This window comes from Eschscholzia californica, unplaced genomic scaffold (genome assembly GCF_041429995.1).
Source record: "Eschscholzia californica isolate CP2 unplaced genomic scaffold, dmEscCali1.0.p SCAF_4, whole genome shotgun sequence".
Classification (NCBI taxonomy): domain Eukaryota; kingdom Viridiplantae; phylum Streptophyta; class Magnoliopsida; order Ranunculales; family Papaveraceae; genus Eschscholzia; species Eschscholzia californica.
In genome coordinates this window covers 26,182,656-26,207,252 of record NW_028238461.1, presented here as the reverse complement: position 1 = coordinate 26,207,252, position 24,597 = coordinate 26,182,656, and the positions used below count along the sequence as shown (strand labels likewise).

At 36.0% G+C, this 24,597-nt stretch overlaps 1 protein-coding gene across 1 annotated transcript; it reads right to left on the bottom strand.

The window, feature by feature from the left end:
• Positions 1-1,200: 1,200 nt before the first annotated feature.
• LOC147543896 (uncharacterized) lies at positions 1,201-12,511 on the bottom strand. The gene is made up of 4 exons (XM_086637497.1): positions 12,110-12,511; positions 11,818-11,973; positions 10,440-10,616; positions 1,201-1,449 (listed from the first exon to the last, which is right to left on the bottom strand). The coding sequence occupies exons 1-4, from the start codon at positions 12,251-12,253 to the stop codon at positions 1,366-1,368; spliced, it is 561 nt and encodes a 186-aa protein (XP_086493623.1). The 5' UTR covers positions 12,254-12,511; the 3' UTR covers positions 1,201-1,365.
• Positions 12,512-24,597: the final 12,086 nt, after the last annotated feature.

Below are 24,597 nucleotides of genomic sequence, written 5' to 3'. Positions count from 1 at the left end.
TCTGTAAATATCAGCAAATAATTGAAGAAGTTCCAGAAAGATCTACCAGTCGGCAATATAGTGATTAACAGTACAACCAGTGGAAACTCTATCAGAAAGCTCTATGACATCAACTACTAAAATTGGTTAATGAAGAGGGTGGAATGGGGATTCAGTGGAATTAAGGGTTAGGGTTAGAAAAGATGAGGGGGGAAGGAAGAAGAGGGGACTGTTGATGAAGTTGTCTTGATGTTCTTTGATCTTCTATAGAATACTCTCTCTCTCTCTCTTTCTCTTAAACTCTAAAAAACCTACGAGTAATGAAGATTAGTCTCAAACTAGTTTATATACCCTAACCCTAAATCTTATGGGAGAAATAGAAGCTCAGTCGTTGGATTCTATAACCCTGAATCTGGCAGGTTCTCGGGCGATTTAAAGTCGCGGGTTTATCGGGTCGGACATCGGGCAAAGGATTCTCCCTGTGTCCCGAACACTAGAGTCTGCCTAAACGGGCCAGATAAACCCGAGTCGGACTTCTTTCAGTCACCGGGTCTTAACGGTCCAGACGGTTCAGGCCGGTCGCGGGTTTCTAAACCGGTTTGTAAGTTCTAGATCGGACACATCAACCATAATTAGTTAAGGGAGTTTTAAATAAGTTGAAGGATGTTAATTTGGATTTAAATTGTTTTCACTGGGTTGAGAAGAAAAGAACCCAAGTACAAAGTCGATATGCATATGATTTCCTTCTAATGTTAATGGTTCGAAGCAAAAAATTCGATTTCTTGCTGGAGCAGATTCTATAGAAAATGTGTCTTGCTAGATGTAGTCACTTAAATGATACTTGTGTTGAATTAGTTACTACCTTTATCAGTTCCTAAATGCTTGTTAAAAGCTTACAATCTGCTACAAACTACGCAGAAATTCAAATATCGTGCGATATTTTCAACTTATACTACCTTGATTGGTGCCCTAACAATGGTGCATAAGCCTTATCTTGCTCTCACCCTCCTTCATCAAATGCAAGAGATTGGGTATGAAGTGTATATGCATTTACGTAATATTAGTTTTATTATCGAATTAAAAATATTAAAGACTAATGGAAGCTAGTCCCTCTAGAGAGAGAAAGAAAAAAGATTAAGAAGAAGATGATAGATAGAAATGCAAACAAATAAAGATAGGGGACTCAATGAGAAATAAAGAAAAAAAGACAACAAAGGGTGATTTAGGAAAGAAAAAATATGACTTTTCAGTCAAAGCATTGGAAACTACAAAAGGAGGTAATCTCGATATGTTTGATAAAATAGGGGCCCAGACAAAAAACTGGTCACAAACTAAGAGGCCATACAGGAAACAACTCTTAAGCTAATTATTTATTTTAGCATTTGGTTAAGGTAACAATCCAAGTCTTGCAGCAGTATTCATCAAAAGACCATGAAGCTCCTCTTCTGTTATCTTCCTCTCTTCTTTCACCTAATAAACATAAAAATGAATAAAAAATAGTTAGCCTTTCAGTCAATTGGGAAATGAACATTCTATTGTTTGAATAACACAGAATTCAAGTATACAGTAATTGTATTATGGCCCGTATTATAAACCTTTCAATCTTAAAAGATGAAAAAATAATATAAATTTGAGATATTAACCATCGACGTTTTGGAAAATAAGAAAAAATTTCGGAGTACAAAATTTTAAAATGATTTTGTGAATTTTGATAAGTTATCTGTGGGACAAACTTTCAATCAACAATCTCTATCGTTTGAAGCTCCGTGTTAATTGAAGAGACAAAATGAAGGAAAAAGGGAGAGGAAAGAAGAGCGAGTGGGAGCGAAAGGGTTCCAGAAACTAGTATGCCCAAACTTGATCCGACTAGAGAGAGAAGAAGAAGGAAGAGAAAGAGAGAGGAGAAGATATAGAAAGAGAGGAGAAGGATAAAGGGAAAGGAGAGAAGAGAGATAGAAATAATGGTGATGACGGTGAACGGAAGAGAAGGAAGCTTTTGGAAAAGAAGTTAAAGGTTATCGACAATGGTCGTTTGTCGGCGACCATTAATGAAGTGGAGAAAAAATGATGGTGGGGTTGGGGGAAACCAAAAGAAAAAGCCAAAAATTTCATTATGTCACAGGATGATGCAGGCCAGCCTTCTGGACTCCTAGTGATATTGTCTGCTTTGGCACTTCTAGGCCTCATGGTTTTTAAAGGTCTCACTAAAGAAGAGTATGTAATCTCTTAAGAGTAGCACCAAACACTGTCTCACCACCAAAGTGGGATTGTTTACATCACACCCTTCTAAGACCACATCACAATAGACCAAGTCTTGTTGATAACGTGTTATAGTATGATGCGGACCGGCCTTCTGGACTGCTAGTGATACTGTATGATTTAGCATTTCTAGGTCTCATAGTTTTAAAAGGCTTCACTAGGGAAGGGTTTGTAACTTCTTAAGCCACCAAAGTCCGTCTCACCACCGATGTGGGATTGTTTACAATACACTCAAAATTGTTTCCCTATAAAAATTAGAAAATAAATTGGTCAATTAAAGTTAACAAATTCTTGACAAAATGTTTGTACTCCGAAAAGTTTCCTTATTTCTCCAAAACATCGGCCTTTGTACACCTTTGGTTGTTGTTCTTTATAAAACTATGTTAAATATTTTTGCTATTACGATAATTACATAAGAAGAATGATTATAATCTCCTATTGGGCGTTGCTTAAGGCACATAACCTTTGTGTTATGAGCAGGTTGTACTATTTTTTTGTTAAGAACCCAAATTTTGTATTTTTTTTTTGTGAAAAACCCAAACATTTGTATTTTGTTTTGTTAAAAACCTAATATTTGTTGCAAAGGTGTTGCAAGGCGTTGCAAAGATGTTGTGAGGTGTTGCAAGGCGGTCCAAAGCTATTGCAAAGCAGTTGTAAAGTTGTTGCAAGACGTTGCAAAGCTGTTGCAAGGCGCTGCAAAGCTGTCGCAAGGCGTTGCAAGACTGTCGCAAGGTATTGCAAAATAAATAAGTACTCGGGGAGCTGAAGACACTTAACGACGTTATATAATGTCGTATGCTTTTAAAAAAAAATCTCGTTCCCTAGAACTTTTCTGCATGCGCCCTCCAACATTTCTTTACCATCTCATTCTCATCTATACTCTTCCACTCCTCGTTTAACGTCTTTGATAAGTCTTAAAAGCATACTTAACCCCTTATAAACAATTAAGCATGCTTTTGTTATTTAATCTCTTGTACATTTTGAGTGATTTGGAATGATTCTCATTGATTACCTTGATAGTGCCCTAACGTTAAGCTTTAGACAAGTCCCCTCCGAAAATGAAAACCTAGTCCCGGACTTGGTGATGTCAGAAAGTAGTTATCACAAGAAAATTATAATCTCGCAACCTTCAATTGATTTTTTCATCTTGCTATTATGGAGATTTGTGATGGGGGTACCTGCAGGGGCCCTCCGACACTCAATTCACTTTAGTGTGCGAGTGATGAAATCAATTCAGTTGTAAAGATTCAGCTCAGATCCTTTTTCAGGTCAAACATGTGTGATACTTATAGGTTCATGTGGCGACATCTATCAACTGTTAATGGATAACCACATGTTGTTGTCGTATAAGGGTAAGAATCTTTAATCGTGACCGTATCTCCGTTACTAACGACTCCAAGTAAGAAAGCGAATCTATGGCGTTATCTGACCTTCCGCTTAATCGCCATTCTCTCGGATAGAGCAGGGCATATGGGACAAAGCTCACTTCTGCAGACCTGCCCACTTTGTCTATCTGGTCAGAGTAGGGTTCAGGGACAGAGCTTACTCGGATATACCTCTCAGCTGGCCATTATGTTGTGTGAGTTCAAGGCACCTAGAAGACTCGTATCGACCTCTCTACAGTCTCCCTGGTCAGAGTACGGCTCATTGATGAGACATGAAAATGTCTCATTTGAATCTCTTAACTCGGGTTAGTTAGTCCAGTTCAAGCGGTTACTCTGATGATGTGTTTGATTTTCTTTCTCAGGTCTCATTTACGGAGTTCGATGCGAAAACATCGTGATAAAGATATACTTGAGGGGCATTTTGGTCATTTTAATGACAAGGGTATTCTGGTCAATATTAGGGCTCATGTGAAAGTAGAGTCCAATACGAACCCAACGGCGAAGACGGAAGTCAAATCGGAGTCCGGATGAGCGAGATAGAACAGATCAAAGTATGGGTCCAAATCCGTTAATCAAAAGTTAGCATATATTCGCTGTGACACATGGCGCTAATCCAGAGCAGGAGTTCATATTTCGGTACACTGTAGGGCATATCGGGAGTCTTTCGAAAATTTGGACCAGCTAAGAATCTAGTGTGACCTGAAGCAAGTTATGACTGTAACCCTTAAGATCGGGCGGTTTTCTAAAGGCTGGTGCGCGAGATCAATTAATTGAACGTGCAAGACACCGTGTTAACGTGTTTCTGCTACACTAAATCGTCGCACACTTGACGCCAGCTACAAATCACGGGATTCCCAGAATTTTCGCTACAGTGTTCGTTGACGCAAGATAGAATTCGGTGCTCACGCAAGATCTAGCGGCCTATTTCTCGTCAGCTACAAATGGGTTCATCCAAGCTTGTGTTACAACATCCCTTTGCTCGTCTGCGATGCAGCTGATCACTCCATCATAACTGCCAGCGTCAGCTCTAACTGAGTGGGTCGTGACAACTCACGTCTTGCCCTTTCTTATCTCCTCCAAAATATTTGGTAAGTTCCACAATAGAGAGAGAAATATATTTCTTTCTTTAAGAAACAAAGGAGATAAACTAAAGGTGTTGAAGAAGGAAGGAGATTTCAGACCCAGATTGAAATAGAAAGAGATTTGATTTGTATTTTTGATAGAAAGAGAAGAAAGAATGAAATCTAAAGGAAGATATGAAAATTTTACAGAGAAGGAAAGAGAGATTTGATCGAGAATAGATATACAAATGAGATGGAGAAGGCATGGAGATAAAATTCAGAATAGGAAAGAGGAGATAAGTGATTCGATTCGAGCTAGAGATGGAGTGAAATCCGATTCTAGAGAGAGAAAATCTTTCTTTCTTTCTTTCTTTCTTTCTTTCTTTCTTTCTCTGACAGTGATTGACTATAGAAACGGAAAGAAGGAGATAGGGAACGGGGATGGAGTTTTGATTCTCTTATATATATTGAAGAACAGAGAGAAGGGGATCATCTCTGGATCGGGGGTCAAAAGCTCAATTGAATCGAAATATTAGAGAGAGAGAGAGAGAGAGAACAAATCATCACTCGGCTGGGACATCTCTCCAGAACTCAAGTAAAGATAAAAACAGAGTACAGAGAGAGATAGAAGGGTAGAGATTACAGAGAAAGACAGAGAGAAAGAGGAAATTCATCATCTCTCCACCATTAAAAGTTATAACCGGGGCTAGAAAGAGAGAGGGAAAAATTTGCAGTTTTCTGATTCTTTTCTTTTCTTCTTCTTCTTCTAGTTCTTCTCTTAGTGAGAAAGAGAGAGTTAGATTAAGAGAGTTGAGAGAGAGAGAGATATTGTAGAGAGAGAAAGATTGAATCGAAGTTTATAAAATCCATTATCATCTTCTTCTTCTTCTTTCTTTATCCTTAATCGGTTATAACTATGGGAAATGATAGAGTGACTTAGAAATTGGTACTTAGAGGGTGACATATTTCCTCATTTAAAAATAAAAGCTGTCCCCACCGTAGTCAAACTTTGAAAAAACCTTGTCTTTTAGTGATTTCACATCAGCTGGGCATTAAAATGCCCAAAAAATTTGGGCTCTCTAGCATCTCCCTATAACTATTAGAGAGAGTTTCTGTATTCATTAGAGAGAGAAAGAGAGAAGTTTGGAAAGAGAAATAAGAGAAAACAGAGAAGGAGAAGAAAAACCAGGGAAGGAAAATTATTTTCTCACCTGGAAATCGTTTCCGGGAAGATGAGAAAATAATTTTTCCTAAGGTTCTGTTTGGCTGCGCAGAAGGAAAAAAAAAAAGGCGAAAAAAGGTGTTTTCTCTCCGATTCTTTACTTTATTTTCCAATTCTTTTTACATAATGCCTATGAGTAACTAATCTTACCTATCTAGGGTTTTAGATGAAGTCATAATAATTATATTCTCGATAAATTTATTAAAGTTTTTATTATTTTAACGATAAAATCTTCTGGGTTTGTAGACCGTTCATGGACTAAAAATCTGAGTTATATAAAGAACTCTCTAATTAGATCAAAATTAAATTGTCGTTAGAATTGATTATATGGATGGATTCAGAAAACCCTAGGCTCTTCCCCATTTGAGTTCCTTGTATCATTTGTAATTATTTTCTTTCCATAATTTTACTTTAATATTTTATTCATTTCAAAACCAAAACCAAATCATTTTAAAAATCTTATTACTTCCTAGTTTTAGAATAGGTTTGACTAGTCTCTGAGGAACGAACCGGTCTTACCGGAAAAATTACAACTTGACACCCGTGCACTTGCGGGTGTAGACCTATTTAGGGTAACCTTTCTAGGCCCATCACTCATGTCATAGATTTCGTCTGTTTGCTAGAGAACTCGGACTGGACGCCCAGTTTCGAGCAAACAAAACACCTTGTAAACTTCCTAGAACGAGAATTCAGAATCTCTGAAGGTCTACTTGATCAACCAGTACGAAATGTCTTGATGGCTATTGGACAAGACTTGTCTAAATACACAATCAAATATAATTTTTCTGGTATCACATTATACTTGACAAATTCAAATATCAAATAATGGATTAGGAGATCTTTATATACCTCATTAGAGATTTTTCCTTTCTCAAAAATTTGTTGATTATTTTTAGATTTTGGGAAGAAAAAGATAGAAAAGAAGATGTGTGTAAACATACCCCCACTTAAATCTGAGTGCTTATAAAGCGTTTGGTCAATGTTCATTGACCCAAGTCAAACTAACAGGTTGTCGGCTTAAATCAAAATTGTCGGGTGCTTTTAGAAACAACCTCTTTAATTTAAAATTCAATAACTCTTACACTACATATTAAAGTAATTTGTCCACCACCCTTTGGTGCAGCGGTTGGACACCCCTCTTAAGCCCATGGGATCGTGAGATCGAGTCTCGATGGAAGCAGTTTGCCATCAAGATTTATCCCATGTAATTTAGGTAATATATATAGTAAATAATATAATAAATTTGTCCGGCTTTAGGACTCTTTCATCTTGTCGGACTTTAGACCTCTTTCATTATGGTTTAAATTAGGCAGTTTTCGTACTCTTCACGTCTTCATGATGTAACAATTAATGCCTTGTAACGACTAACGTAGATCATAATCGATTTCTCAAAAAAACAAATAGAATAATATGAAACCTACATATTTCGAGCAACATTCGTAAATAGTATTCCTATACCAAGTTGTTTTTTAAAGCAAAATTGTCAGGTGCATTTAGCGACACCCTCTTTCGTCTTAAAATTTAATAATTCTTACACTACAAATTAGAGTAATTTGAAACCTACATATTTGGAGCAACATTGGTAAATTATTCCTATACTAATACATTTTTTAGCGACAAGCAATGAATAGAAAAACAATTGTAATTTATTTTATCTTTTGACTATTTCGAAAAAACAAATTTAAATTTGACAAAACTAAATAAAGTGCGTCCCGCAAGTTATGTTTCTCACAACAAAATTAAACTTGTAGTCTTGTACCACAAAATTAATTTTCTCAGCATAAAATAGATTTTAATTAAGTTGTAAAATAGATTTTAATTAAGTTAGTAACATACTAGACAAAACTGGGGTCAAAAGTCCATTAAAAGCCTAGTGAGTCAGAGATCCTCCATCAAAAAAATAGGTGGGAGGCCCACGGATTTGGAAATGATGTTTTGCTCTTCCTCTTTTGTACATGATACCAAGGAATGAAATTTCGGTTTCGGTGGAAATTTCGGTCGGTCCAAAAGTGGAAACGTTTCGTAGAATCGTTTCGGTCAGTGTGGAAATCTTACAAATCTACAGAAATGATAGAAATATGATGCAATTATGTATAACAAGATTATTAAACCATAATGAAGTATAAAAATGGTGTTTAACATTATCTATTAGTTTGAGGTAGTATTAACAACCACACAGTTATTTCCGGAGGTAAATTGAATAACTCTTTGGCTACAACACCCATAAGATAACATTCTTGCAGTTAATAGTTAACAAACTATGTTAGTTTGAGAAGGTATCGCCAATTTCGCAGTTATATCAGGGATATTACTAAAATAAAATAAAATTAGGCAGTTAAGTCAAGGCGTAAATCATTCAAATAGATTTAAAAACCATGGAAAACATAACATACAAATCAAGAGAGATCTAAATGAAGATGAAAAAGACGAAGGAAGGGATATGTTTCTAGTATTAGTTTCTCCAGGTTTTTGCTAGATTTCTACTATGTCGGTGGAAATTTCCATCATGTCGATGGAAATTTCGATGTTTCCAACAACTTCGGTGGAAACTTCGATCATGTCGGTGGAAACTATGCAGGAAATAGTTGTAAGTGTTATTTCGTGCACCTAATCTCATTTTAGGAAACGTTTCGCGAAATTTCGGTGAAATTTCGGGAAGTTTTATTCCTTGCATGATACACAGGAAAAAAATGACCTATTGGAAAATAAGGCATTATGAACAATAATTTAGTAACATGATAGCCTATAATTTCATCAAAAAGATGATAGCCTATAATGTGTTATTAGAATATGAGATTTCAGAAGAGAGAAAAAAAACCCTAAAAAAGAATATAATTAGTTTTGTTCATAACGTACTATGAACAAGTATATTGTATTGCACGTGTTCATAATGTATTATCTTTTGACGTCAAGTATGATACGAAAAACAAAAGATAATTTAGAAAGAAAAATTAATTTGAATTTGAATTAAAGAATAAAATAGGATATTTATCATAATGCATAATGAACCTTTTATAATACATTTTGAGTTATCATAAAAGAAGATCAGAAATAAGACAGTTAATAATACATTATGAACAATTTCGTGCAATGGTAATGCGTTACGGGATTTTATGACTGGAGTAATTTGGTCCATGAAAATTTTGTCTTGGACTTCCAGTGAGTAATGGTTTTTTTTGCCAACAAATTTTTCTAAAACTAAGGTTAATCCGAAAAAAATTTGACTAATCATTTCTTTTTTCTCGAGTTTAGGACTAGTTGTCTGTTTCGTGACATACAATGGATCTTAGGACAATTTTTTCAATTTCATACTGAGTTAAATTCTTTAAAATATAATAGAAAGAATTCCACTAAACCGAAACAATATCTTTTTTCGGTTGACTACAATAAAAAATGGGAGAATGCCAAAAATTTCAGGAAAATCCAAAATAATTCGATTATTTCATGGAAAAACCTCTTACAGTCAAAACGGCGGAATGTCGAAAATTTCAGGTTGTAATTCAATACTGATTGGCCGAATTCGCCTAAAATTTAGGCAAATTTCGTTTGCCCACGTCTTATTCCAACCTTAAATTTTGTGCATACTAACATCCTATTTATAAAAACAGGTTAGTTGGTTATGTGGAAGATATCCCTGATCGTTTATTTTAGTTGGAGATTTGCTTTCGATCAGATTCAATGGACCAGGATATCATAACAAATTATTTTAAATCTTTTGAGTAGAAAGAATAAATTAGTTTTTTATCCCACATGTTTCGAGGGGAAAGAAAAAAAAAGATGTAGTTTTAACCATTTAAACCCAATCAGTTGTCCCTTTAAAACCTTTACAGATGTACCATACTATTCGCTTAACCACTTCCATCATGTTTTTCTTCTTCCCATGTAAAAAAATTTAATCATCATCTTCTTTTTGAGAAAAAAATATTAGGGGTTCGTTTGATACGTGTGAAAATGTGAGTAAGAAAGTCGTTTTCTCAGGAAAATCAGTTTTCCCATTTTTGGTTGGCCACTTTGGGCAAGAAAATCGATTTCTTAAGAAAAAAAAAGTCTGCAAATGATCTAATTTTTTTCTCACCTTTTAGATGGGAAAGTTGATTTCTCACACACTCTCTCTCTCTCTCTTCCCGTAACTCTCTCCCTATTTCTCTCCTACCGTAACTCCTCTCTTCATCTCTGTCAACACAAGGGGGTTTTAGGGTTTGTTGAAATTCAATAAGATTTGGGGAAGAAAAGAACTAGAAATTCTAAAGGCACTCCTCAAATGCTTAACATTATATAACCTTCTACAAGAACCCACCACGATTTTCTAAAGGCACCACGTTTTTTTTATTAACAATACCAAACACTTGAAAACTTGATTTCACATGTGAAATAATTGACTTTCTTACTCATTAGAAAAAGTTGGTCAGACATTCTCGCGTAACAAACGGACCCTAAATTGATCTACCCCAACCTTTTCAGTCAAAAAAAAGATCTATAGCACAACACGACAACAACACGACAGAGAGAATTGAAAGAAAGAGAGAATCATACTTGGACAAAGGCTGTAGATAGCATGTGCTCAGGGTTCTTGTCGTTAACTAGCATTGACATCATTGTAACATCTAAGCATTGTTCAATCACGCGTTGCACGTGACCATTCATACCAAATCCTCTCCTCCAATTCATCTTCACAACAAATCTCCCTTCCATTAGCTCCTCAACCTCAATCTATTACAGTCAAAAAATCAATACTCAACAAAATGACTTTTTCTAAAGGAACAAAAGAGAAATGCTAGCCCATGTTGTTAGTTATTTAAATTAAATAAATTTATTTTTTGTTGAAATATTTAAATTAAATAATTGCTTTCTCACAAATATGATTTTTTATTTTATTGGACAGGACCTCCAAGAGTGATTACTTTTAGTGTTGCATGGATATAACATTAACAAATACACTACATGAATTGAATAAGCTTAGTTTAAAAAAAAAAAATTGAATAAGCTTTATTGCTAACATTATCGTATACATTGTGTGCCCTAAATACTATATAAAGATCCTTGAATACATCATACGAGCATGAAAATTTATTACGTAAATTGAATCCGTGATTTTTGGATTTTTAGAGACATAGATGCACAACCAACTGACCAAACAGTTATAACGAAATATGATTTTCATAATGAAACAATAGCAAACGCCTATTGATTTTGTAGTTTTTTTTTTTGCTAAAGGATTATACCTACATGTTGTTTTGTTTAAACCACTGTCGTGGCGGAGAAAAATAGGATTTTGTTGCGAAAATTTATTTGGAGCCCTTCCATTACATAAGAGATGCAATACCATTTTTTATACGTAAAATATAAACACGAATTTTTAAGATGGATTACATAATTCTTTTTGTTATATTTTAGATTAATGTGAATGAGCACAATAATTAAATATGTACTTGGAGCTTCAAAGTACTTACAACAAAAGAATTTACTAACCCAATTACATTATTTCACAAAAAAAATATTAATAAACTCTAATTCTACATAATAACATTTAGAAATCATTATCTAAAAATTGATGATAAAAACAACATTATTGAATTCGAAATTACGTAAAGCATCAGTCTAGAAACAATTATTGGTAATTGACAATATACACAATAGTGGAAAATCCCAACAAAAAAAAGTATTTGGAAAAAAAAGCTAAAAGAGAGAGGCCAGACTCGTTTAGAGTCCCCCACAAGTAAGGGTCGTCGAAATATACACGATATTAAACGAGTCACACCAGTTCACTGTCATTAATAACATAAGTGACGGAAAAAATCCAAGACTAAGAAGTTTTAGTCTTCAAGTTTACATATAGAAGATTTTTAGTAAAAAGCAGATTGAAATATTTGATTTATATAATGATGAAACAGAGAAAGACTAATTGCCTTACACTTATTATTTTTGGATCTTCACCGGCTACTGGTGGGGATGAAGAAGAACTTGGGTTATTTGGATGTTGGGATAATTCCTTTTCAAGTCGCTCCGTTTCTTGATGAATTTGTAACAAATATTTGTGTGTTTCTTCGAGGATCGTTCTCTTATCAGTCTTGCATGACCATGAAAATATTTGAACAAATTCAATCAGAGTCAAATAACCTTATGTCAAAGATTGATAAAACAAACTACAAAAACTGAAGTTTATGATCATAGATGACAGACACAGAGAGAGAGAGGGGGGGTACCGTGTTCATATTTGGATTAATCATAGACTGTAGAGTCTGTAGCTGTGGAGTTAAATCATCATCTTCATTAACTTGAAAATCATCCTCCCCATTTGATGAAGAGCTACTATTATTGTCTTCAATTCGATCATCATGGGGATTCATCTTTTAAACTTTTGGGAGGGCACTCCTAGTATAAGTGATCTATCTGATGATCAATTAATAATCAAATTATATATAGATGATACAATATATAATTTATATATCCTAGATAAATTTGGAGAAAAGATTCTTCTTATTATGCTCTTTATTGATTGGCATTACAAGTAGCTACCTATATATATATATATATGTGTGTGTGTGTGTGTGTCAGTGTGTGTAGAGAGAGAAGAATATAACACTTGATACATCCATCACTCGGTCGGTTGGGTTCGACTCATAAAGCTGCAGTTTACTATTGAATTATCTTATGTAATTTTTAGTGTAAATAAATAAATAGTATTTGGGGGCTCAAGTGTCAATATTGCGTCGGTCAATTGGTCGTTAAATCCTTGTGTCATGTCCCAGTATTATGTCCTCACGATGTGTCAATTTCATGTAATGATGTAACAACGGTTGGAGTGATTGTCAAAAATGAAATTATAATATACACCATGGTGATGGAGATTGGAGAAGAATTGACCCAGAAATACATGAAAGGAATCGATGCGATTAATATAAGGCCGCGACTTTTGAGAATAAATAATTATCTCCGAGAAATAAATTTTCTAAGGAATCCATGTCTTTTTATATGTTTTTGAGGGAATATTTTATTTTAGTTCAAAAACTAACTTGATCAAACATTACCACCTAATCTTCATCCTCTTTGTCACCTTCACCCCAACAACTTCCCACCACCACCATTTCGATAACCTTTGGCACTTCTTGTCTTTCCTCTCTTCTCCTCTCTAACTCACCGTTACCTCTTTCTCTTTCAGCTTGCTTTCGTTCTCTCTCTCTCTCACACACACACAATGACTATCTTTCTGTCATTCTCACACACACACACACACACACTCTCTCTCTCTCTCTCGCTCTCACTAGTTATCTTTCTGTCATCCTCACTCTAGATCTCTCTCTCTCTCTCTTTCTTTATAAATCACTCTCATTATTTCTCTTGTTTTAGACATATTTCTTTCTGAAAGAAAGTAAGTCTCTGTGCCTTTCAAGGGCAAACCAGAGTTGTTCTTATATAGATATAAGATGAACTTTACAAGGTAACAATATATCTATACATGAATACAAAATATGTTACCAAGAATTAGAAAATTCTATCTTATCTAATATATGTTTAAATATTCTGTCTTATATATCATATACCTAAATATTCCTAAAGTATATTTTGGATTTAGTCTTATTATCCTCCCTCAAGCCGAACTGCTGAATCCGAAAGTGAGAGCTTGGAACAGAGGAAGTGGTGACGGGACTTCACAAGACCTTTAGTAAACACATCTACCACTTGTTGTAGTGTTGGAACATAACGAACTTGAAGAGAACCACGAGAGACACGTTCACGAACAAAGTGGTAATCCAATTCCATGTGTTTAGTCCTTGAGTGCAAAACAGGGTTGTGAGCAAGATACGTGGCACTGATATTATCACAATGCAGAACTGGAATTGAAGTGCTAAATACTCCCAAATCACGAAGTAAGTGTTGAATCCAAGTAATTTCAGCTGTAGTGATAGCCATGGAGCGATACTCAGCCTCTGTACTAGAGCGGGAGACTGTGGGTTGTTTCTTTGAAAACCAAGAAATAAGATGAGAACCCAAATAAACACATCCACTTGAAATAGAGCGGCGAGTATCAGGGTCACCTGCCCAATCCGCATCAGAAAATGCATGTAAGTGAGGGGTGAAAGCCTCCAACTGGCGATCAGAGTGAGAAGAGAAGAAGATACCACGACCAAGTGTCCCTTTAAGATACCTAAATATTCGTTTTACTGCAGAGAAGTGAACATCCGTTGGAGATTGCATAAATTGGCAAACCTGATTTACCGAGTAAGTATTATCAGGACGGGTCAACGATAAATATTGAAGCCCACCAACAAGAGATCGATATAAGGTTACATCAGAGAATGGAGTACCATCAGAAGCAGACATTTTCTTACCACATGGGGCTGGTGTAGAGACGGGCTTCGATTGAGTTAAATCCAATTTGTTCAATAAATCAAGTGTATAACGGGTTTGTGTTAGAGAAATACCAGAAGTAGAACGTACAACCTCCATTCCCAAAAAATTATGGATTTCACCCAAATCAGTCATAGAGAAAGTGGAATTTAACTTCGAAATAACCCAATCAATATGGTGCAGATCAGAACCTGTAATAAGTATATCATCGACATAAAGAAGTAAAATAGTCATCGTAGATGAAGTTCGACAAATAAACAAAGAGGTATCTGACTTAGAAGTCTGAAATCCCATTTCACCTAAAAAGGTTGCAAATCGCTGAAACCATGCACGTGGTGCCTGTTTTAATCCATACAACGCCTTTTGAAGCCGACAAACATGATCTGGAAAGAGAGGGTGCACAAAACCAGTTGGTTGCAACATAAAGACATCTTTATCAAGAAACCCATGCAAAAATGCATTTTTAACATCGAGTTGTTTCACCTTCCAGTGAGAAGAGATAGCAATACTCAAAACCAATCGAATCGTGACCGGTTTCACAACGGGTGAGAAGGTTTCTTCATAATCCAGGCCATGTTGTTGCGAAAATCCCTTAGCTACTAATCGAGATTTGAACCGGTCAATAGACCCATCACTTTTAGTTTTTACCCTATAAACCCATTTGTTTCCAATGATATTCATTGAAGGGTGTCTAGGTACCAAGGTCCACGTATCATTACGAAGGAGAGCAGTGAACTCATCAGACATAGCATCGCACCATTTAGGGTTTTTGCTAGCTTCAGTATAGGAAGTTGGTTCTGTAGGTAAAGAAGGTAAAGAGGCCAACAAAGCAGAAGAAATAGGATATTTTGTAACACATAAAGAAGGAAGAATTTTAGGTTTAGATATACCTTGTTTCGAGCGTGTAATCATGCTATGTGTGGACTGAATCGGCGGTGGAGAACCGGGTTCTTCAGATCTCTCGATAGGTAAGGTATCATTAGTCTCTGGCAACAGTGGTTCTGCAGAAGCGGTAGGAGAAGGCAGCGGAAATGATGAATTAGAGGGACTAGAGACTAAGGAAGAGGAGGGAACACGAGATGGAGAGGCAGCAACAGTTGGAGAAGGAGACGACGATGAGGAAGGAGAAGGTACGAGCGAAGATATTGATGTTGGAGAAGAAGAAGATGGTGTGTCTAAAAATATCCATTGAGGTGCATCAGAAACCTTAATTTCATTGTGAACATTGTGAAGTTTATCAAGAGCAAAAGGAAATAAATGTTCATCGAACAAAACATCACGAGAAATATAAACACGAGAAGATTTAGGATCGAGGCAGAGATATCCTTTATGAGAATCACTATAACCAATGAAAACACATGGTTGGCTTTTATATTCAAGTTTATTTTTGCGATATGGAGTAAGGAGGGGGTAACACCTACACCCAAAAACACGTAAGAAACCATAGTCGGGTTCACGATTAAATAAAACAGAGAAAGGAGAAACATTTTTCAGAATAGGTGTAGGTAAGCGATTGATTAAATATGTGGCAGTGGCGAAAGCATCTGCCCAAAAAGTTTTAGGAAGATGACTCTGGTGCAAGAGAGCTAGGCCCGTTTCAACCACGTGTCGAATTTTACGCTCTGCAAGTCCATTTTGTTGAGGTGTGTGAGGGCAAGAAAACTGTTGAGAGATACCACAATTTATAAAAAAGTTTTTAAAAACGGAAGAAATAAATTCACCGCCACCATCACTTTGCAAACTAACAATTTTGGAGGAAAGACGATTTTCAATTAAAGATTTAAAATTTTTGAAAACTTTAGGTACTTGAGACTTGTTTTGAAGAAAGAATAACCAAGTAAAACGGGAAAAATCATCCACAATGATAAAAAAATAGCGAAAACCTAATCGAGAAGTGATAGGAGATGGTCCCCATAAATCACAGTGTAATTTGGTGAGAGGAGTGGTAGTGCGGTGAGTTGACGGGGAATAAGGTAAACGGTAATGTTTACTCAATACACAACTCTGACACATAGATGATAATTTTGAAGAAAATGGGGCAACTTTATTAGTAATTTCAGTAAAAATACGATAGTGCGGATGTCCAAGGCGCATATGCCATACATTTGAATTAACTTTAGTCCCTACGAAACTAAAATGCACTTTATTAAGAGAATTTAAAAAAGAACGAGCCGCAGTTGCCGAGCATTGATATAGCCCTCCCTTCTTAAGACCTTGAAGGACCCGCTTCCCCGTTAGCCGATCCTGAACAAAGAACATGTGACGATCAAACACTACGAAACAATCCATATCAGAAGTGAGTTGAGAAACAGAGAGAAGATTTTTAGTGATCGATGGAACATGAAAAACATTGTTTAAGGTTAGGGAAGATGAAGGAGAGTTAAGAATAAGGTTACCAGTGTGATGAACAGGTAAGAGTGAACCATTTCCTACTGAAACTTGATCAGACCCATAATATGGAGTTATGTTAGTCATCATCGAGGCATCTCCGACCATGTGATTCGAAGCACCAGAGTCTGCATATACACTAGGATCATAATAAGGTTGATGTTGGTAGGCAGAAAAATTTTGAGGCACATCATTGGGCTGAAAGTTCTGATTAGTTCGCTGGTAACAATAAAGAGCCGAATGACCCGAACGACCACAAATTTGGCAAACAATAAGTCCATGCAATGAACCTGAAGGTGATCCAAGAATTGATTTTTGTGGGGACTGATTGAATGAGCCAGATGCATTGGAGTTCCAATATGAACGACCACGACCTCTACCACGACTATTACGTCCACCACGATAACCTGCACGAGAGGAAGATGAAGATTGGCGAGACTGATGACTCTCTCGGTTAGTGGGCAGTGAGGGTTGAGACTTAGCCATTAGAGCCATTGAGTGGACCGAGGGAGTGTTAGTTTGTTGAGCCAATCGCATTTCTTGATAAAAAAGTAATGGTAATAGTTGAGTAAAGGTTGGAAGGGTCTCACGAGTTTCAATTGCCGTAGTAAAGGATGTGTATTCAGAACCTAATCCTCGGAGAGCATGAAGGACGAGTTCGACATCAGGAATAGGGGCATTTGAAGCAGCAACAGCATCAGCAATTTCTTTAATCTTACCAACATATTCAGTCATAGTCATGGTGTTTTTCTGAATTGTTTGAAGATGAAGGAGGAGTTGTGACTTCCTTGCAGTATTTTGGGCAGAGAAGGAGGACTCAAGATGAGAGTATAGTTCTCTTGCAGATTGGAATTCCGGTGTTTGAGAAAGTACCGATGATGACAAGGAGGTGTTAAACCAACTGATCAAAGTTTGGTCAACGCGATTCCAATGGTGAAAGGCTGGATTCGCGATTTCTTGATTGCTTGTAGGACAGTGGATAAATCGTGGTGGAGGATTGACGGTATCCATAATATGATCAAATAAGTCTTGAGACTTCATGATGGGTATGATCTGCTTCTTCTAAGTGAGGAAGTTTGTATGATCCAGCTTAATAGAAACAAGAGGAATGAGATTGGTGAGAGATGGCAGTGGTAATAATGAGTTAGGAGCTGACCCCATTGGAATTTGGTGGACAGAATCAGAGGAGGTGGTGGTGGGAGGAGTAGTCATTAAAAGACCAACAATGGAGGAAAAAAAAAAACCTTAGTGCTCGGATACCATGAAAGAAAGTAAGTCTCTGTGCCTTTCAAGGGCAAACCAGAGTTGTTCTTATATAGATATAAGATGAACTTTACAAGGTAACAATATATCTATACATGAATACAAAATATGTTACCAAGAATTAGAAAATTCTATCTTATCTAATATATGTTTAAATATTCTGTCTTATATATCATATACCTAAATATTCCTAAAGTATATTTTGGATTTAGTCTTATTACTTTCTCACTATCGATTTCTCTCGCAATCTATCTCCCTGTCTCCCTCGGTCTATATAGACCTCTCTATGGAAATCACAGAGTTCGTGGCCACGAAACCCTCCTCGATGTCAGGTTCCGACAAAGGGAACACTTCCTTTTGCCGAAGCGGTGTCTGTGTGAGAGAGGGAGAGAAACAATGAGAGATCGATCGAGAAATAGTGAAATCAATAGAGAGAGATAGTAAGAGATAGATGGCCGGCACATGAGCTGACCGGCAGAGGCACCAAAAACTTGACCGTCCCAAAAAGGGTACACCCGCAAGTGCACGACATCAAGTAGTAAAGCCCGGTAAGACCTGAGTCGATCCACAAAGACTAAGTCAAACTGATTCTAAAACTTAGAAGTAGCACGTTTTCTTTTGAAATTGATTTGGTTTTGGTGATTAAATAATAAAATACCGGAACAAAAAGAAAATAAATACAAATGATACAAGGAACTCAATGGAGGAGAGGGCCTAGGGTTTCTGAATCCATCATATATTTCACTTTTAAACACACGAAATTAACTGACTAACTCTCTCTTTTTATAACTCAGAATTTCAGATAATGAACTATCTTAATTCCGAGAGATACTTTTGTGTAAAACTGATGAACTATAATGTAATTGTTTCGTTTTGAAAAAGAAATCTCTAAACTATTATCTATCAATTAATTAGTACACACCATCAAAGAATTTAACCTAAGTATGATGCATCAAATCCAAAAGCATAGACAATGAAAAGAAAATCAATTTAACTAATTAAAACAACTTAGACTTTCAAGCATAATCGAGAGAATTAACTAAATAAGAATGTGTCTTTAAAAGCTCAAAAATGAGTTTCATCTAAAAGCTAGATAGAGGTTCTAGCTACTCCTAATGAAAACTAGTAAGTATGAAAGAATAAAAGTGAGATAGGGGGAAAACATAACTTTTCTCACTGATTTTCTCTCTCTGTATTTGAATGAATCTCCAAACTGAGAGATGATGGAGTAAGGATGATTCCTCTCTCTCTCTCTCTAGATGCTTCTTGATGATAGGGAATGGTAAATAGATGACTGTGATGATGATGGGTGATTTTTCTCACAAAATCACTTTATATATCTATTCACAATCAAACAGAGAAGAATCACAAACTTGTCGTCTATGTCCTCTCTGTTTTCTATTAATCTCTCTCTCTGGAATAATAATATTGATCCCTCTGCAAATCTTCACCAATCCCCTTCAATATATTCTTTCTATCTCTTCTTGAAATTTCCATCAGAGAAAGGTTTTCATTACTCTGTCTCTAGATAAAGATATCCGACTCCTATAACAGCAGAAATTTTCATGATTCTTTGTAATAGAAATCAATCGAATTCCTCTCTCTACTGTGATTTTAGGAAGAAATCTCTTTAATCAATCAAATATTCTTCTTTGTTATTTCATATACTCCAGCCGAATTCTTCTTTTTCAAAACCCAATCAAATATCTTTCCATCTTCATCTCTCCAGCTTTCTCTTCAGATCAATTATCTCAGCCGAGAGCTCTTTATCTCACGCTCTGTTATTTCCATCTCTGTGTTTCAATTTCCTACTTTGAAAATAGAATGAGAAGATAAGAGAGGAAAGAGACGTTAAGTGCAAGCCATTGTTATTTTGGCTGGAAAGAGACCTAATTTGGTGCTTCGCGGGATTGCTTGATTTCCATCTCTCTGTTTTAATTTCCTATTTTGAAAATACAATGAGAAGATAAGAGAGGAAAGAGACGTTAGTGCCAGCCATTGCTGTGTTGGCTGGAAAGAGACCTAATTTGGTGCTTCGCGGGATTGCTTAATAAGTTGCAACGCAAGCCAAGATGAAGCCACGTGAGTAACAAGTAATAAAAAGAACTGCCAGATCTTAGAGGAGTACGGTGTCTTCCGTAAGCAAGTGCACAGAATCTCAAGCTCCGAAATACCGCCAAGTACAACCGCAAGTGACCGAATGGAGCCCGCATACTATCAGAACCGTCAGATTCGGCTCCCTCTTGCGCGCCACGTGTCCACTAGCTAATTTGGTCAACTGATTTTGACTCAAACTTTGACTTGCTCTAATTTGCTCCCCAAGACTTCGATTTGACTTCTGTTTTCGCCTTAGGGTTCGTATTGACTCTACTTATCATCTGAGTATCAACATTGGCCAAATAGCCAGCAGACTACCCTTATCTCCAAAAGACCAAAATGCTCTTCGTGTGTCATTCTCCCGTTTTTTTCGTTTTTCGCGCTCAATTCTGAAGAAGACACCTGGACAAGAGAAACAAACAATTCATGAGAGTAACTGCTCGAAATGGACTAACTAACTGAAGTGAAGAGAATCAGATAGGACATTTTCATGTCTCATCAATAGAAAATGAGGAATCGAGAAAGGGTCTAAGAGAAGAAGAGAGAAAGAATAAGAGAACAATATAGAGATGGTGGAAGACAACGAGAGAGAGAGCAATAGGAGAGAGAAAGAGAAGATGAAGATTAGCGGGCAATGTTTGATCAAGATCATTTTTGGACTAAAAAAAAAAACTATGCCTCTGAGTCAATATTTATTGACTAAAACCTTATTCCCTGGAGAATTTTTTTTATTCCCCAAAGTCGCGACCTTAATATAAAGGTCACCAACTGAAACAACCAAAACCGAAGCTACGAGTGTCGAAATTGGACGAAATTTTAAGGGTAGCTTACGCCACAATCGACCCACTTTGGGGGTCAAACTACATAATTTAGGCCCTCCAAACAGAATTTTAGTAGTTTTTACTATTTTTAGTAAGTATTCTTTAGTTAGATAGTTTTCTATTTTCTTGCGATTAGTATTTTATTTTTCTGAAGTTGTTATTTCAAATTTGACTAGGCTTAGAAAACCCTAAGGCTATATAAAGGGGATCCAGTAGTTGCTTGATTCATTCAGCTTTATCAATAAAATTAAGTATTTAGTTTAATCTTGTAAGTTCCGGTTCCACTAGTCTTAAGACAAAGATCTAAAGATTTTTTCTGAGTTTTACGCTGCGTCACACAGACATAACCCTGTCAAACCACATGATCCGATGTATTTCTTACTATCCTAATTGTAATAGATTTTCTTGCAAAAAAAAAAAATATTGTAATAGATTTCCTCTGATAATAGGTTTTCTAAATCCAAGTAATTTCGACACTTAGGGTCCGTTTGATTGGTGCGAAAATAGGGTCGGAAAATCGATTTTCGTACGAAAATCGATTTTCCACTGTTTGATAGGATATTTTAGGTGTGAAAGTCAATTTCTAATGGAAAAAAAAAATGGGAAAGTAGTCCAAATAATTTTACCACCTATTACATGGGAAAACCCATTTCTTACTCACACGGTCAAACTTGCGCGCTCTCTCTCCTCCCTCGGGGGTATTCATGTAAATTCCCCTATCCCTCTCTCACTCATTCTCGTGCAAGTCATTCATCTCTCACTCTCTCTCTCTCCTCTTGTGAAAGAGTATCCTCTGCAACTAATGTGATCTGGCTTCGAAGAGAAGAAAACTTATGAAGAAGATCAGAAGAACTATCCCATTTAAGGCTTCACGATCAAGATCCAAACCCACTGGATCAAGGCTTCTGTGATACTTATCTTCTTCTTCCTCTCATAAACAGAAGCAGTGAATCCCATTGTTCTTGATGGGTACAAGGTGAAACAAATCAATGTAGCTATAGAAACCCTAGATTGTAAAAAAGAGAGGAAAATAACAAGAAGTTTCTCATTTAGAATCTAAAGAGAGAGACCTTAAATCATTCTTCCCTCTAGATCCCCAAATATTGGCGTTGATGTAGTTCATGGGTATCTAGATCCCTAATTCATTTTTCCTGCTATTCATGTTTGATGAGAATTGGGTTTTTCTCCTTTTTTTCAATCGGTTGTAAGCTCAAGAGCATATATCATATACCCTATCTCTCCATATTCAATGCTATGATATGGATCTTTGTCTTTTTCTTCCCAACATCAGCAACAACTTGATGAAAGTTTCATCATGAAACTTTCATCATGAAACCCTAACTTAGAGAGTGATAACATACAGTCGGTAGAAATTAGATGAAGAATTATGTAGGCGCCCCTTCCCCCCATACAGAACTGTTGTTGAAGCCCCTATGGAACGAATTTTAAAGGCACACCCTAATTTTCTTACCATGTTACCAAACAGTTAAAAGTTTATTTCACTTGTGAAAGAATTTGACTTTCTTTCCCATGTGAAAGAATACGACTTTCTTTCCCACCATTTCTCACGTAACAAACGGACCCTTATTGTGATTAGAGCATCTCCAATGCAAAACCCAGTCTTAGAAATTTGGAGTGTCACGTAGAATTTTTAGAGTTCTCCTTTAAAATCCTCTCCGATGCAAAACTTAACTATGATCTCAAAGATGAAGTGTGAAGAGTGGATGTCCTCTTGAGATAACTCTAATTGTCCAAATTATCAATATTTGAATTTGAACCGATTTAGATCAAGTCTTCTTATATTTTTAAAATAACAAATTATTTCTTTACAAAAATAATCAAGCCACATAAATAATTAAGAAAATAAGTTTAGAGTTTTGTGTTGGAAACATGAGAATCGGGCATCTTTAGTGGGACACAAACAAAAACTCTAAAAATCCTAGTTGTTGAGTATCGATGAAGACTATTTTTCCTAAGTGGCAATATAGAGACATTCTAAACACTTTTTGTCTCTAATTATATCTCTAAATACCTCTACTTAATACACATGTCACTCTTAAATTCAATAGAAAAAAAAAGTAGTTAAAAAGCAAGAGCTTCTATTGGTTTAAAGTTTTAAAGTGTGAGTACGTGACACTTAGAGTGTCTCTATTGAGATTCTCTACAGTAAATGCATCGATGACGTTGCACTATAAGTGTTAGAGTTTGAGTATCCCATTGGAGATGCTCTAAATATACAAAGAAGAGGGAGACTCTATTGACTATCACCATAAATTTTCACGTGAAATCAATTCTATTATAGACAAATGGATGTTTTTTTTTTTGTTGAACTGACAAATGAATGTTAGTTGGGGCCAAGTATTCCACGTCTATTCAATACCTAGGAAGTTGTTGTTAGAATTTTGGGGTCGAGTTTACTCTTAAGATTTATCCTAGGTAATTTTAGACCCTCAATAAAGAATGTGTAACTACAGTCCTCAAAGACCTATCCAGGATTCCTTATGATGAGCCCTGTGACAGTTCATCTAACATAGATCTTCACAGCTAGACAACTAGTGTGTTAAGAACTAATTAGAACATTAAAAATGAGTTAAAGATTCAAAAACACCCTCCCTAATGGGCCAACAATCTAAGTCAGGAAGAAAATAGGACTGAAGTCTAAATGGTCAGAATTTGTACGCTCAGGAAAAAAATGACAGCCAAATATTTACTAATATCCGAAACACTCTTCAAGCTTGATTATTTACCCACTCTTCAAGAACACAATAACACCCATCACAAATTTCTTGAAAACCTAGACCATTTTAGATTTAGTAATTCGCTTTTTAATAAGGATTAGGGAGAAGATGAAGATAAAGAAGGTGAGGGATGAGAAACAGGGTGGGTAGTTGTGGAGAGAAATTAGGGAATGAATATTCTGATAAATCTTGAGAGAGAAAAAGTAGAGAGAATGTGGGAGGAATTATTGTAGGGAGATTATAACCGATTTTAACACTAATACCCTTCTTCTTTAGTCTATTTACATAAAAAAGATTTTATGTTATCCTTCGGATGTGATTTCTATCAAACCCTCAGAAAAAATGGACGGTGAGACTTATCCGAAATAACCGACTGATCTGTTTTTATATCTTACATTCTTTTTCTAAAGCGGATTGGGTTATCATTAATGAGTAGGGATGTCAATGGGGCAGGTTTGGGACGGTTCATCCCCTTCCCAACTCCGTCTCGTTAGTAAACGGGTTTTACCATAACCATCCCAATAATTAATCGGGGTGGATATTCAATTACCATACCCGCCCCAATTAAGAATTGCTGAATCATTACCGCGCCGCCCTGTTTAATATAAAATGAGTCGGGTCGGGAAAATATTTTGTTTGACAAAAGTTATTTTAGTCTGAAGTAACATAACAATTGTTAACAAAATTTTATAAAGCTTTGAGTACCAAATCCGACTCGAATCCGATTATTTTTTTTAACTTCATACCAAACCCGAACCGTTTAATAAACGGCTCGGTAAAACCCACCTCGTTTTGAGGAAAAATCCATCCGTTCGGACCAAATTGCCATCTCTATTAATGAGCCCATTTTAGACCATTTGCCCAATCCCTCATTAGAATATCACTTATTTAATATATTTTAAATAGAATCCTGACTTACTAATATTTAAACTAATAACTTGTGCAAAGTCTTCATGTATCCTATTACCATTATCCCACGTGGTTTTGGCGTTAAAATTTGTGAGCTATACAAGTTACTTTCTTTTTTGAGTCGCT